Source organism: Mastigoproctus giganteus, chromosome 9 (assembly GCF_048544385.1).
Source record: "Mastigoproctus giganteus isolate SK-2022 chromosome 9, ASM4854438v1, whole genome shotgun sequence".
NCBI classification, from domain to species: domain Eukaryota; kingdom Metazoa; phylum Arthropoda; class Arachnida; order Uropygi; family Thelyphonidae; genus Mastigoproctus; species Mastigoproctus giganteus.
Genome location: NC_143583.1, coordinates 90029325 through 90043399, shown reverse-complemented (window position 1 = coordinate 90043399; position 14075 = coordinate 90029325). Strand labels below are relative to the sequence as shown.

The 14075-nt window shown below is 36.1% G+C and overlaps 1 protein-coding gene across 2 annotated transcripts in view; it reads left to right on the top strand.

The window, feature by feature from the left end:
* Window positions 1–14075, top strand: part of MetRS (methionyl-tRNA synthetase 1) — a 162697-nt gene that overhangs the window by 83298 nt on the left and 65324 nt on the right. For both annotated transcript variants that reach the window (XM_090381706.1, XM_090381705.1), the window contains exon 9: window positions 479–595. In XM_090381706.1, the coding sequence (XP_090237832.1) occupies window positions 479–595 (117 nt within the window). The remainder of the gene's footprint in view (window positions 1–478; window positions 596–14075) is intronic.

The following is a 14075-nucleotide window of genomic DNA, read 5'->3' as shown; positions in this document are numbered from 1 at the left end:
TTTTATGAATTTTAGTTCCTTCAGTTTGCATCATTGACTGTGTGTGAATTGGAGAAGTATGACCAGAAAAAATTCAGAGAACAAATGTGCTCTTATTGTTCAATGTACTATATATCTAATTCACCATTTTTTTTTTTTAAGTAAATGAACAAAAAAAAAAGTCCATTGAAACAAAATTTGCAGCACACCTTACTTAACATTTAAATTACAAGTGTACAATTTTTAGTTATTTATTGCTTTTATTTTAAAAAAATGAATGCCAAAAAAGTATGCCAATATGCATGGTTTTTTTTTTTTTTGCTTTACTACCAGTTTTAGAAATTATTTGAAATTTAAGTAGTTCATAATTTTAAAATAAATATATTTTATAAATGATTTGTTGATTTTAAATTGTCTGTAAAGGCATTTATTTTCTAAAATAATAAACTTTTATTTTTATTATTTCATATCATTATATCTATATATTTGATCTTTCCAGGTTACCCAAAAAAGGAGAAAAGAACATTTTGATTACAAGTGCTTTGCCTTATGTTAACAATGTTCCTCATCTAGGAAATATTATTGGGGCTGTTCTTAGTGCTGATGTATTTGCCAGGTACTTTTGATTTGCTGTTTAAATGTGTTTTTTTTTTTTTTTATGGGGAATAGGGATGGGTCTGACAAATTTGCTTCAGATATTGATGCTGAAAAAACTTAGGTGCCAGATTTGAAGTAAAAAATCAAATCATATTTATCCAAAAAAAAAAGTGGAAAACATGCTTAAGAGTAGAATTTCATAACTTCTTTGTAATGAGGTAATGCACCAGCATATGACAACAGCAGAACTCTTCTTGAATCATCTAATAAATGGAAAAGCATCAGTTTATCTTAAAAAAAAACAGAAACCACTCAGAATCAGAAATATATTTTAAAAAATAAGGAAGTGAAGTATTTAATTCCACAGATTTAAATGAAATTAGATGGTTTTGTAGTTTTAGATGATTTATTGAGTATTTCTAAGTTAACTGACCAAAAGTAAAAATACTTACTTTTTTTCCCAGCTTTGAGATTATCCCTGGTCCCCAACAAGCATGTATACTAAATAATATTATATTAATGCCAATGTTTTTGCTTGACAATTATTAGCAAGAGAAATCAGATACTCAAAGTTTGAATATCTGATTCCTCTTGCCAATAACTTTTATACGTTGGGTTTATTACTGGAGAATAAACTTAACTTTGCTGCATGTATAGTATACCTTTAGACTGTTTTTGTAATAAATATTGTCTTTCCCTGTCCTGAGTGCATATAGAAGTGCTTTTGTAACTCTGTATAGCATAATTTGGTTTTGTTTAGATTTTTGATCTGCAGTCTGAGACAGTGCCCAGAGAAATTTATTATCATGTTTGAATACCATCCATCACAAGTCTCTTTGGTTAGCTCTGGGAATTTTGAGAATATCCCTGGCCCACAGCCTAAACATAGAAGGAAACAAACTCGTACTTTATACCTCAGGAGGGAACTCTACTATATAATTATGTGGCCAATATCAACCTAGTTTGGGCATGCCCTTAATGTACTATAGTAAACAACTGCAAAACTTCAACTGCTGGAGCTTATGCACAGTTGGAATGTTGATTTTCAACATGTTCTCCAAGATGTTGTTATTCTGGATCCACTTTGAATCCTGTCATCACCTTCTTGCAATGATAGGGTGCAAAATGGGTCGAGAGCAACATCTTGGAGGAAAACTGGGGGGAAAGAATTTTTTGTCAGGCTACAACATACAGAACGTGTTAGGAAACTTAGAAATTACATATTTATATCATTGATTCAAAATTAATATAGCTATTGTAGTGGTTTCCTGTATTTTGCAATATTCTTTCATATAGAATACATTATTTACAGCAAGAACCCCTTGAAAAAATATGCAATTGCCACATTAAACAGTCTGTAATATATACAGACTCTTAGGTGCAGTTGTTGCATTCAGTTTAATTTATCTCCCTCTTCCCATTTTAAAAAAAAAAGATGTAATCTAGGTTATGCTACTTCCAAACTTGCTATCACACAATCACCCTCAGCTGGATACTAAGTTGTGTTGGCATCTCAAGGAATGAATGTGCAGACCATGCTGCTGAACAATCTGACAATTTGTACCTGCTCATCATCTTAAGGTACCCTACACAGATATAAAAATCTTATAAAAGCTACGTGAAGAGCTCACTGGTCTTAATTGTGATGAACCGAAGTCAGTAATGAACTCCTGAAGATTTTTTTTTTTTTTGTTAGTTGTTGGCGCATTGGCTTCTGTGGCCATATTGCACCTTCCGAGGTTTTTTGTATTTTCTACTCTGCTCCAAGCCCGAGGCGGGATTCGAACCTGCGACCTTTGGGTTGCCAGGCAGGCACTTTACCCACCCGGCTAGCCCGGTCGGCCTCCTGAAGATTAAAAAGAAACGGCATTTATGGGTATCTAGCTTTGAATGAAGCAGACGGGAAGTGGTAGTTCTGGCAATACTCCATATTGGTCATCCAACTAACATGCTTTTTACTGAGTGAGAAAGCTTTCCGCAGTGCACATTCTATCAAATTCAGTTGTACATGTCCTCATTCAGTGTCTCACAAACTGTGCATTCATAAATCCATCTTTAGGTCTCTAAATGACTTGCAGGAACTGTTATCTCAATCACAGATTTGTTTATCATTACCAAGGCTGATAAACAAATCTTATCAGCCATTCCACTACTTGAAGTGTGTACAACTCTATAATTATCTCTAAGCATAATAGTATTGAAAAATAATTTGTTATAAAGAAATCATGAATAGGCACAATTTAGCCGCAGGTTCTCATGCCAATTAACTTCTAACAGTATGAGTTCTTTAAATGTAAATTAATCGTGATTTTATCACGTGAACATATTGCTGAAACTACAGCAAATATATTTTCCAGGAAAACTGTTGTAACGTGCATGTGAAAAAAAGGATAAAAATAAAGGTCATAATTAATTAATAATTAAAATTAATAAAAAGAAAATATATATATAAAATTAGTGTCTGTCCTCAATTTAGGAGGTTCCCCATAGAATTCTGCTGTAATGGTGCTACTGCTGCCTGTATTCTAGTATGAAGGCTGCAGAAGGACCTCCCACAGTGAATGCAGACAGCTCATAAAAGAAAAAGGAAAATAGTGATTAATTTCCATTTAATTATTGTGCAATAATACCATGTATGTCTCCTTTCTCTTCTTATCTTTGATGTAATAAAATTGACTTTATTGCTTCTACAAATTTTGCTCAATTGAAAAATATAGTACACATAAAAGAATCACAGTAAAACCAATTATGAATTCACTGGATCATTTATAAAATGTGCTGTATAACAAAACCAAGCCAGATGTGATTGGCTAAATTATTATTAGATTAGCATTAGTTGAGGCATATGATGCAAGAAAGCAAGCTTATAGCACATCAGCCAAAAGGCCGACCGGGCTAGCCGGGTGGGTAAAGTGCCTGCCTGGCAACCTAAAGGTCGCGGGTTCGAATCCCGCCTCGGGCTTGGATCAAAGTACTGCAAAAACCTTGGGAGGTGCATTATGGCCACAGAAGCTGATGCGCCAACAACTACAAAAAAAAAAAAAAAAAAAAATCAGCCAAAAAAAAAAAAAAAAAAACCTCCTCATTTTACCTATCCGGTCACTCCAAGTGTTTGTCTAGTTCAGCTTTAAACCTATTTAACCTATCAACTTCAACAACTACAGATGGAAGTCTGTTCCAGCATTCAACTATCCACTGGCTAAAGGCAAACTTCCACACATCTATTCTACAACTGTCTTTCCTCTATATGAATCTATGACCCTCAGGTTCATAATCTGAGCAAGTGAAAGTATCCCATCAGCATTGAGCCTGCTCAAACCATTCAAGGCCTTGTACACCTCAATCAGATCATCTCGTAGGTGCCTAGTCTCCAGATGCTGCAACTGACAGAATTTAAGCCTCTCCTGGTAAGAGAACCCCTTTGTTACTCTCACCAATCTTGTTGCCCTTCTCTGTACTCGTTCTAGCAACTCTACATCCTTCCTAAAATGAGGCCTCCAGACCTGTACACAGTACTCAAGGTGCGGCCTGACTATTGCCTTACACAGAGGTATAACTACTTCCTTGTCTCTGCTAGCAAAATTCCTATATATCATTGACAAAACTCCATGACCTGCTCTGGCAGCCCATCTGCACTGCTCAGAGAACTTCATATCCGACTGCACAATTACCCCCAGGTCTTTTTCATTTTCCACCACCCTGAGTTTAGTATCACACAGCTGGTACATTTCTCTTGGGTTACTGCTACCCATATGCTGCAGTACTTTGCATTTGTCAATATTAAACTTCAGTTGCCACTTCTCAGCCCATCTACCTAACTTTTCTAGATTCTGTTGCAGTAGCATACTGTCTTTACTATCATTAACAACCCTGCCAACCTTTGTATCAACTGAAAACTTGGACATTAAGCCCAATATACCTTCATCGAAATACCTTCATTAATAAATACACAAAACAACAATGGGCCCAGCACTGAACCGTGGGGGACCCCACTAATAACAGTAGTCCACATAGAGCAGTCTCCATTGATTACCACTCCTGCCATCTCCCACTCAACCATCCCTTTATCTATTGCAGCAACTTGCCCTTAATGCTGTACCACTCCAATTTGTACAGTAGTTTTCCATCTGCAACAGTATCAAAAGCTTTCCTGAAATCCAATTACAGTGGAACTTCTCTATTACGAACTTCTATTTAACGAATTTCTCTGTATTACGAATTTTTTCGCAAAACATTGCACCTTGAAACGAAATTACATGTAAAATTAACTCCATATAACGAAGTGTTAGTCTCTCTATAACGAATTTTTAAAAAAATTAGTAAAAGCATTTTTGAAGATTTTCAAGCATTTACTGCTAAACAGCCACTCAAATATACTGCCTCCTTCCCTCCAAAATTTTGCATTAGCATCTGGAATTAAATAATCATCCTTTTAGTGAACACGTGTGGCCATTGATGCCCATAGGAGGGTCTTTATTTCATTTTTGTTACAGTTATTAAACCAAATGGGTTTTCTTAAAAGTGGTCGTAAATTTTGCAATAAATAGGGTAGATTTGTAAATTGATGTTGGCTCAGGTGAAAACGAAATTCGTTGCGGTAAACCTTTAGCATGCTGCGGCGGCAATACATAGAATGCTACCATAATCGGTTTTTAGTAACGCCTACTGAGTGCCATTCGCTTCTCACCTCAACTGTACCACGTGACCTTCATGTCAATCATTATATGATATGGCCGTTCTCGTTTAACTGGACCCCCAGCAGATGGTATTCATGAATTTTTTTTTTTTTTTCGTTTGTCATCAATCACATAGGCTATATGCTCTTGTTTTTTTCTGAAAAGTAACATACAGCATACGTTAATCATAAATTTTCTTTCGTGTATATATGAATGAAAGCAGAATAAAAGAAATTCACAAAGTCGTATATTTCTTCAAAGTGAGTGATACTGTTGAATTGGCAAGCAAACATCATTCAGTAGGCGGTACCTGTACTAACAATTCACTGTATGGCCAGCGCAGCGAAGTTTGTGGTGTATGTATCGGCAAGAGCCACAGTCCAGTAATTTTTACAATTGCGAAAACAATGTCGAAGAGAAAGTGTTTAAGTATTAATGAAAAAGCAAAGATTGTTATGATATTGACCAGGGTTTTAAGAAAAAAGATGTTGCGGAGAAATGTGGCATATCTGCAAGCAGTTTATCTATGATTTAAAAAAAATCCAGAATCAATTTTAAATGCAATTGGAGGAGCAGACAAGAAGCGAATTAAGTTGTGTATATACGAAGATGTTGATAAAGCTGTTCTAAAATGGGTGCAAATAATATGTGAAAATAATATCCCAATATCGGGCCTAATCATTAAGCAACAAGCTCTGAAATTTGCACAGTCCCTTGGACATACAGAATTTAATGCGAGCACTGGGTGGCTAGATAAATTTAAGAAGCGCCACAGAATTGTGGAAAAGGTTATTTTTGGAGAAAATGTTAATGTAAGCGAAGAAGATGGCAACAGTTGGAGGAACAATACCTTAAAGAATATTTTGGAAGAATATGAGCGTAAGGATGTTTCTGATGCTGACGAAATGGGTTTATTCTTTAAATGTTTACCGAATAGAACTTGCTTTTAAGGATGATAAATGTTTTGGCGGAAAACAAAGCAAAGAAAGAATCACTGTGCTAATTGGAGCAAATATGACAGCAAGTGAAAAATTAAGACTTTTAGTCATCGGAATATCAAAAAACCCAAGAGATGTTTTAGAGGCACAAAATCTTTGGAAGTTGACTACACCTTTAATAAAAAAAAGCATGGATGACAAGTGATATTTTTGAAGAATGGATATTAAAACTAGACAAGCGTATAACAAAAGAAAAAAAGGAAAATGGTGTTGGTAACTGACAACTGTCCGGCACATCCTGCCAATATTTCCGCCAAACTTAAAAGTGCGAAGTTGTTTTTACCACTAAACGTAACATCAAAACTCCAGCCAATGGACCAAGGCATTATTAAAAATTTTAAATTTCATTATAGAAAGAGAATAATAATGAAGATTGTCAATGTGTTATCAGAAAATAGAAACTTGGAGGTTACAATTAACCTTGGAGATTGCATCTCTGAACTGGCAAAAGTTTGGACAAACGTTGTCACTGAATACACTATTCAAAATTGGTTTTCGAAAGCGGGATTTGCATTGAATACAGAAGTCGAACAACGACTGGACGAACAACTTTTTGGACATTATTAGAATCATCTGGAAACATTGAAAATGAAATAAGAATGGATAGTTATGTTTATGTAGATCACGGCAGATCATCCAAATGAAGTTGAAATACTGCTGAACAGTGTTAGACGCGACCATGATCATGAAGAAATTAACGATGATGATGAAGAGACGCATCAGAACAACCTGTAGAAAAGCCAACTCGCGAAAAAATGATTAACGCTTTTAAAACGGTTCGTATGGGTCTGCAGTTTTGTGAAAATGTTCCTGATAATGTTTTTAATGCTCTGAACAAATGTGAGGTTTTCTTTGAGAATCAGACAATTTTTTAATTGTACTGTGCAAACGAAAATTACAGATTTTTTTAATTTGTGTTATTTACCGGCGAAAATTGTGTAAACGTAATTTAAATACGTGTTTTTGAAATAAAATACATTAAAAATAAATGTAGATTCGTTTTCATTTTCTAATTAGATAACAATTTCTAATAAAAAAGATATTCTCTGTATAACGAAATTTCTCTATAACGAATTTTTTCGCCGGATTTATCGAATTCGTTATAGGGAAGTTCGACTGTATATGATATCAAAATTATTTTTTGCATCCAGTTCCATTGTGACCACATTTTAGTATCCAATCAAATTGGTCAGACAAGACTTTCCCTTAACAAACCCATGCTGTGTTTGAACTGTAACTGCAGTCTTGTCTAGATGATCCTGCAATGCTTCTTTAACCAGTGACTCCATTATTTTCCCCGGAACAGAAGTTAAACTAACAGGTCTATAATTATTTGTGTCGCCCTTTGTGAATTTGGGATCCATTTGCACATCTCCAGCCCATGGGGACCTCCCCTGAATCTAAGGATGCTCTCATAATTGTGGCCAAGGGTTTGCTTACTTCCCTCACTGCCTCCTTCAATATAACTGGATAGATCCCATTTTCTCCACATGCCTTTTTTATGTTTAATGTCAACAATTTCTCCTCCACTTTGCTCTCAGTTATTACAAAATCACTTAGCTCCCTGTTAGAGTTTGATAAACTTCTGTCACTCCCCTCATTGAATAACTCCTCGTGTGTGAATATAGATGTAAAATACTGATTCAGTTTGTCAGCTATCTGAGCAGGATCATCAGCAGTCAAACCACTAACATCAAGTGGAGCAGTCTGATTCATCCCCTTACTTCTAGAGTTTACATAAGTAAAGAAGTCTTCGTTGTTTTTCTTTACATCCTTTGCCAAGGATTTCTCATAATCAGGCGTTGCATGCCTAATCTCCTTTGTGACTTGATTACAGACTAGCTTATATCTGCCATAGGCTTCTGTGTCATCTGCATAATTTATATGCATCCCACGCATTTATCTTCTTCTCTGCCATGAGCATCATTAGTTCATCTGACCTTCATTTAGGCCTAAATCTTGAACATTATTTCTTAGTTGGTATGAAAAGCCTAGTAGCTTCCAAGATTAATTCCCTGAAGGCCTCCCATTTAGAATTCACCGTTTTTAACATCATCAGTTGAGACCACTGTAGTCACCTTTACGAAAACAAAAACCCTTCCCTTTACCCTTGATGGTAGTTATATCTTTAAGTAAATCCCACATCAGTAGACTGTGATCGCTGTAACTTAGTGGTTCCTTTATCTGCAAATTTCTAATACTTGTCATCACTGCTGATAATCAGATCAAGAGTATTACCCCCTCTGGTTGCCCCTCGAGCATACTGCTATAGAAAACAATCCTCCAATAAATCCACAGAAGTCTTGCTAGTGTGTGAGTGACCAACCCACAAGTTCCAGTCAATATCTGGAAAGTTAAAATCCCCTATTACAAGGCATTCTGATTTACTGGTCCACTCTATTTCTCTGCACAATTGTTTGTTGTACTCATCAGTCATTAGGCCTATAACACACTCCTACTCTCATTTTCCTTTTCCCAGTGTTTATGTCACACCGAACAGACTCAACATTGCACTGGCCTACCATGTCAACTGGAAGCACTTCATTAGATTTTGTGTTTCTTAACTAACAGCATAACCTCTCTTCCCTTCCTACCTTGTCTATCCTTTCTGTACACATTGTACTCCCCAAATTCCAATTCTGCACTGCTTATATTTGTGTGACACCATGTCTCTGATATCCCAACAGTATCTGCCTTTGATGCCTTGATCAGTAGTTCAAATTCATCAAATTTATTTACTATACGTCTAGCATTGATGTACATGCAAGTATACATGCACCTGTTCTTACTCTTAGTTACCCTAACACAGCCCATGTATTTATTTGTTCCATGATGACCCCAGCAGCCTAGAGAGCAAGTTGCTGGGGGTCATCATGGAACAAATAAATACATGGGCTCTGTTAGGATAACACAGCAGTGCAAGAATCGCTTTCGCCTCTGCTTGCGGGTACTATTAATCTTTCAGTCTGCAAATCTCCCCAATCTAACAGTTTTCGACCCACCTAACTCTGCCTCGATAGCATCACCAAATATTCTTGCACCCTTTCTATTTAAGTGTATCCCATCCCTGTAGAAGTAATCTCTTCTGTTAGCAAGCACAGACCATGCTGAAAAAAATTCTACCTTGTGACCCTTGCACAATCTCTCCAGGGCAGAATTGCAGACACTTTCAAATGCAACCTTAGCTTGCGACTTTTTTTCAACATTGACCTGTACTTGTGAAGGAAATCTGAAGATGTTTTACTCTTAAGGTCATTAGTGCCAACGTGTACAACAATATCACCTTTTGTGAAGATGATATCTCTTCTACATTGTCATCAACTTTTGCCTCTGGCAGACATACTCTGGTCCTGTTCTACCTATCCTTTTTGCATAATATATTCCCCGTCTCTCTGACAATAGAGTGACCAACAATAACTAGTTCCTGTAGGACCAGTGCATTCTTCCTTGGAGATTGCTGCTGTGTTGCCTGATGCACAGGAGTGAGCTCTGGCATTGAGTTAGGCAGCTGAGAGCTTGATGGGCCCTCTTATTAATTTCCTCGAGGGCATCCACCCTACACCTGAAGCTCTCATATACACCCATCAGAATGCTGAGTTGCAGCCTGATTTCCTCACAGTCTCTGCACCTAGCACACACAAAGACATAATCCTTGGCTAGATCATGTCCTGTTCTAGACAGGTCAGCAAACATTTCACATTTTGCACATTTTTTTAGACTGTGATGTGTTGGAGAATTGCCCCCTTCTGTTCTCCTGTGAGCCATAGTACTACTGCTACTTTGTGCTTGCTGCTTTAGTCTGGGTCATGATTCTGTTTAAGTACAATTTAATTGAAAATGAAATTTAATAAGATTAAGTTTTACTGATTAATTGATAATACTATACTAAGCTAACAGATTTCTACTACAGCACTACGTGTTTCGCTATCTAGTTTTATGTTAAACCTTACGCTATCTAGTTTTATGTTAAACCTTACGCTATCTAGTTTGGGATATACGTTGTATCGTATAACAATGGCAGCAAGTTATGAAGTAACAGAGTGTTGTTCATGTAGTAACAGAGTGTTGATCATAGCTTAGAATTAAAAGTCCATCACATTTTATTTTTGCCAATATTTTCAGCATGTTTTGCAAGATTCAGTTCACCATGATCATAAAAAAAAAAAAAAAAATGCCATTTGACCTTACTGCTACTATAACAAGATTGGCGCCTCCGTAGCCAGGTGAGAAGGAGCAGCAGTGCGTAGCACACGCTTCTTGATTAGACCGGGGTTTGAGCTCGTCACCACCAAATACGGAGTATGCGGAAAGGTCAGGAATGACCACCGCATATTCGTGGAGCAATATGGCCTTAGTTGCTAATGCTCCTAAAAACCAAATAACAAACAAACATAACAGGATTGCACTATAAAGCACAAAGTGCAAGATTGAATTTTATTTGTGTATTGTGATGACCTGACGCTGGATTTGTTGAATCTTGGAAAAGGAAGAAGCAAACTAACACACACACACACACCCACACTGAGTTTAATAGTATAAAATTTATACGAGTATCAGAAATGGTTTTGCTGATATAAAGATTTATGTAACCATTGATATTATTTGCACAAATGTTGCCTTTCCCCTGTTCCCCTCCAAATAGACTGCTTTAAGGTAGTGTTTCAAAATTACTCAGTGAGATATGATTATAAAGTAATGAGACTGAATTTTTTTTTTTTTTTAAATACCTGAATTTGCTCATTCAGATGAGTGGTGTCCCTTTCTGAATAGTGGAGGCTCTATACATTTTGTATGTGCATGTGTATGTTTATTGAAATGCCAAGCAAAGAAAGGTCATTTGGAACTTATAGTGCTTCAGCACTATGCATACATATAGAGAAAACAGAAAATACTTATTGACAGTGAATTTGAATTTCTGTAGATTCTAATTTCCAGGAAATATGAGGAAAAGTTAGTTTGGTATGTTGAACTGTGAATGGATGTCAACTAGCCAATGCATATGTTTCCTGGTTTATAAGGAAAAGGTGTATTATAGATACTAATACAAAAAACAGTGATATTAAGTGAGCCATTGATATAGAGTCAGTGCTTCAGAAAAAAAACATTTGTATAATAGGGAGTTTAGTGAGGAATGTAACTATTCCATCATAGGGTGAATTTATGATTTGTACAGAGCCAGACGCTGTTTAGAAGAAATGCAATGCCGAGAGTGAATGGATTTTGGATGCATAGGAAGCAATATTTGTAATATACTTAATGCCAAGAAAGAAGTCAGAGTTATCCTCCAGTTAAAGATATGTGATCACCTCCACAAATCTGAATATTATTGAAGATTGAGCATAGGCCAGACAAACTTTTTTTTTTTTATAACTGGGTTTTAGAAAAATTGAAGTTATTTGAAGTTGTTTTTCCTTCCCATTGAAGAATTACTTGGAGATTATCATTTAAGAAATTGATGGTGGATAGTTGAGAAGGTTGGTACATAACAGGGTTTGTGAAAATAGAATGTAGTGTACTATCATTAATAAAGGTACAAGGAGAGGTGTGAAAGGTGTATCACATTTGAAATGTTATTCAAACACCAAATTTTGCAAACTGGCAAGTCTGCTTCTGAAACATTGGAAATCATGCATATGATTTATGGAGAGGATTCCCGATCTGATGTTGGAAATTTTTAGATAGAAGAGCAGATAATAACCATTCTGTGAAAGACCTTTAACTGTTTGTATATCTGGAAAAATTGTAACACCAGGTAACTCTTGCATAAAAACCACTGTATGACTGCTGATAAACTTGTAGATACTTTAAACATTTCACACAGAAGCTGTCTTGGAATTTAAGTATTGATTTGAATATGCATTGGGTTGTTCAGCATGTGGTGCCTGAGATGCTTACCAACAATGAGTGCAATGAGCAGATGGCAATTTGTGGCAATCTCATAACATGGAAGTCTAATAATAATCCATTATTCATAAAGTCCATCATCACTGTGAGTGAGACTTAGTGTTTTCTGAATCATCAACTTAGAAATTGCCTCAGTTCACTGTGGGCAAAAACCTTCTGCAAGATAGGTCAAAAAGAAAAGTGCTGTGAAAGTTATTTTTGATTTTATCCCTCGATATGCCACTGTAAATAAGGAAAGATACATACAGGTTATTGTACTGACTGTGAGAGACAATTTGGCAAAAAGTATCCAGAATGGTGGGCAGCAAAAGATTGGAAGTTGTTGCATGACAATGCACCTGCATGCTGCCATGCAACAAGAGGTTGCTAAGCACAATATTGTGTTGCAACATCCCCTTTACTTGCCTGACTTTTCACCATGCAGTTTTTTTTCTTTTTTTGAAAATAAAGTGACATTTATTGAGACTATTTCTTCCACAGTGAAAAAGCGGTTATTGATTCAACTTAATGTTCTATGTGCTATCCAGCTAAAACAGTTTCAGAACTGCTACAAGCAATTGTACCAGTGGTGGCAGAAATCTATTACTGCTCAAGGAGAGTGCTTTGAAAGTGACTGTGTCTGGATTTAGTAATGTTTAACGTGAGAGGCAATTTGGCAAAAAAGAAAGATAAGGTAAGCGTAATTTCAGTAATGTAATTATAATTACCATTTTGATATTATGTGTAGCAGGGCATAAACAGTTAAAGTTATAAACAAACTAAGGCAGTCTGTTTTTGAATGTCATTATGAAAGAACTATCATTAAGAATATGTTTTACATTTATTGAAGATGGTTAGTATCTGGTTAGTTAAGTTAATTTTCTCTATTACTTCTAAGTTTACGATTTTATTTTCTTCAATAATTAAGTGCCTCCGTAGCCAGGTGGGAAGGAGCAGCAGTGCGTAGCACATGCTTCTTGATCAGACTGGGGTTTGAGCCTGTCACCACCAAATATGGAGGATGCGGAAAGGTCAGGGACTGACCACCGCATTTTCCCGGAGAAATATGGCCTTAGTTGCTAATGCTCCTAAAAACCAAACAACAACAACAACAACTCTTCAATAATTGACCAGTTCAAACTCCTCTTGACACCTTCCTTTCATCTCTTTCTTCAGGGCATTCTTGTAGTTTCTTTCCTTTTGATGGATTTTAAAAATACCTGTCTAGGCAGTTTTCCTTCATTCTTTTCATGTATACAAGCCATTTAATCCTAGACTGGGCTATTTTTGTGTCAGTAGTTAAGTAATCTTTTTGTAATCCTCTCATTTCGAATTCTGTCTGCTCTTGTTTTTGTTAAAATGGTTCTAAGGAACTTCATTTTTTTATGTCTTAGTGTCCAAGGTATAATCTAGTATTTGAGGAGAATGTCCCGTGTGCCCATGTCAATTTGGTGCATAATTTGTATAATGACATTTCACTGTATGTGACAATTTGAGGAAAGACGGTTGGTAGTTACAATGATTTAGTAAGTACAACAAGATGATTCAGTGAATTTTGTGCAAGAATTACGTGTATGACTAACCATTAATGTGAACTTTTTTTTAGGTAAGATCTGCTGGGTTCCATGAAGAATTAGAATTGGATGGAATCTAAGCTCCCTACAGGGAAAGGCAATCTGGCATAGTGAGGCATTTTTTGCTCCAAGGCCCATGGCATCTCATTAAGGGCTTTTAATCCAGAAGTTACTTGGTTAGGATGGAGGAAGGTAGTTAAAAGTGTGTTTATTTTTACACCAAACACCTAAAGCTGTGAGGCTTCTGTATATAATGGCTGTAAAATGCATATGATTTGCCTTGTTTTCTTGATAAAAAAAACAAAACAAAAACTAGTTACCTGATGGTGAAGGGGGGGGGGGGGACTCTTCATTTTTAGTCTTTATGT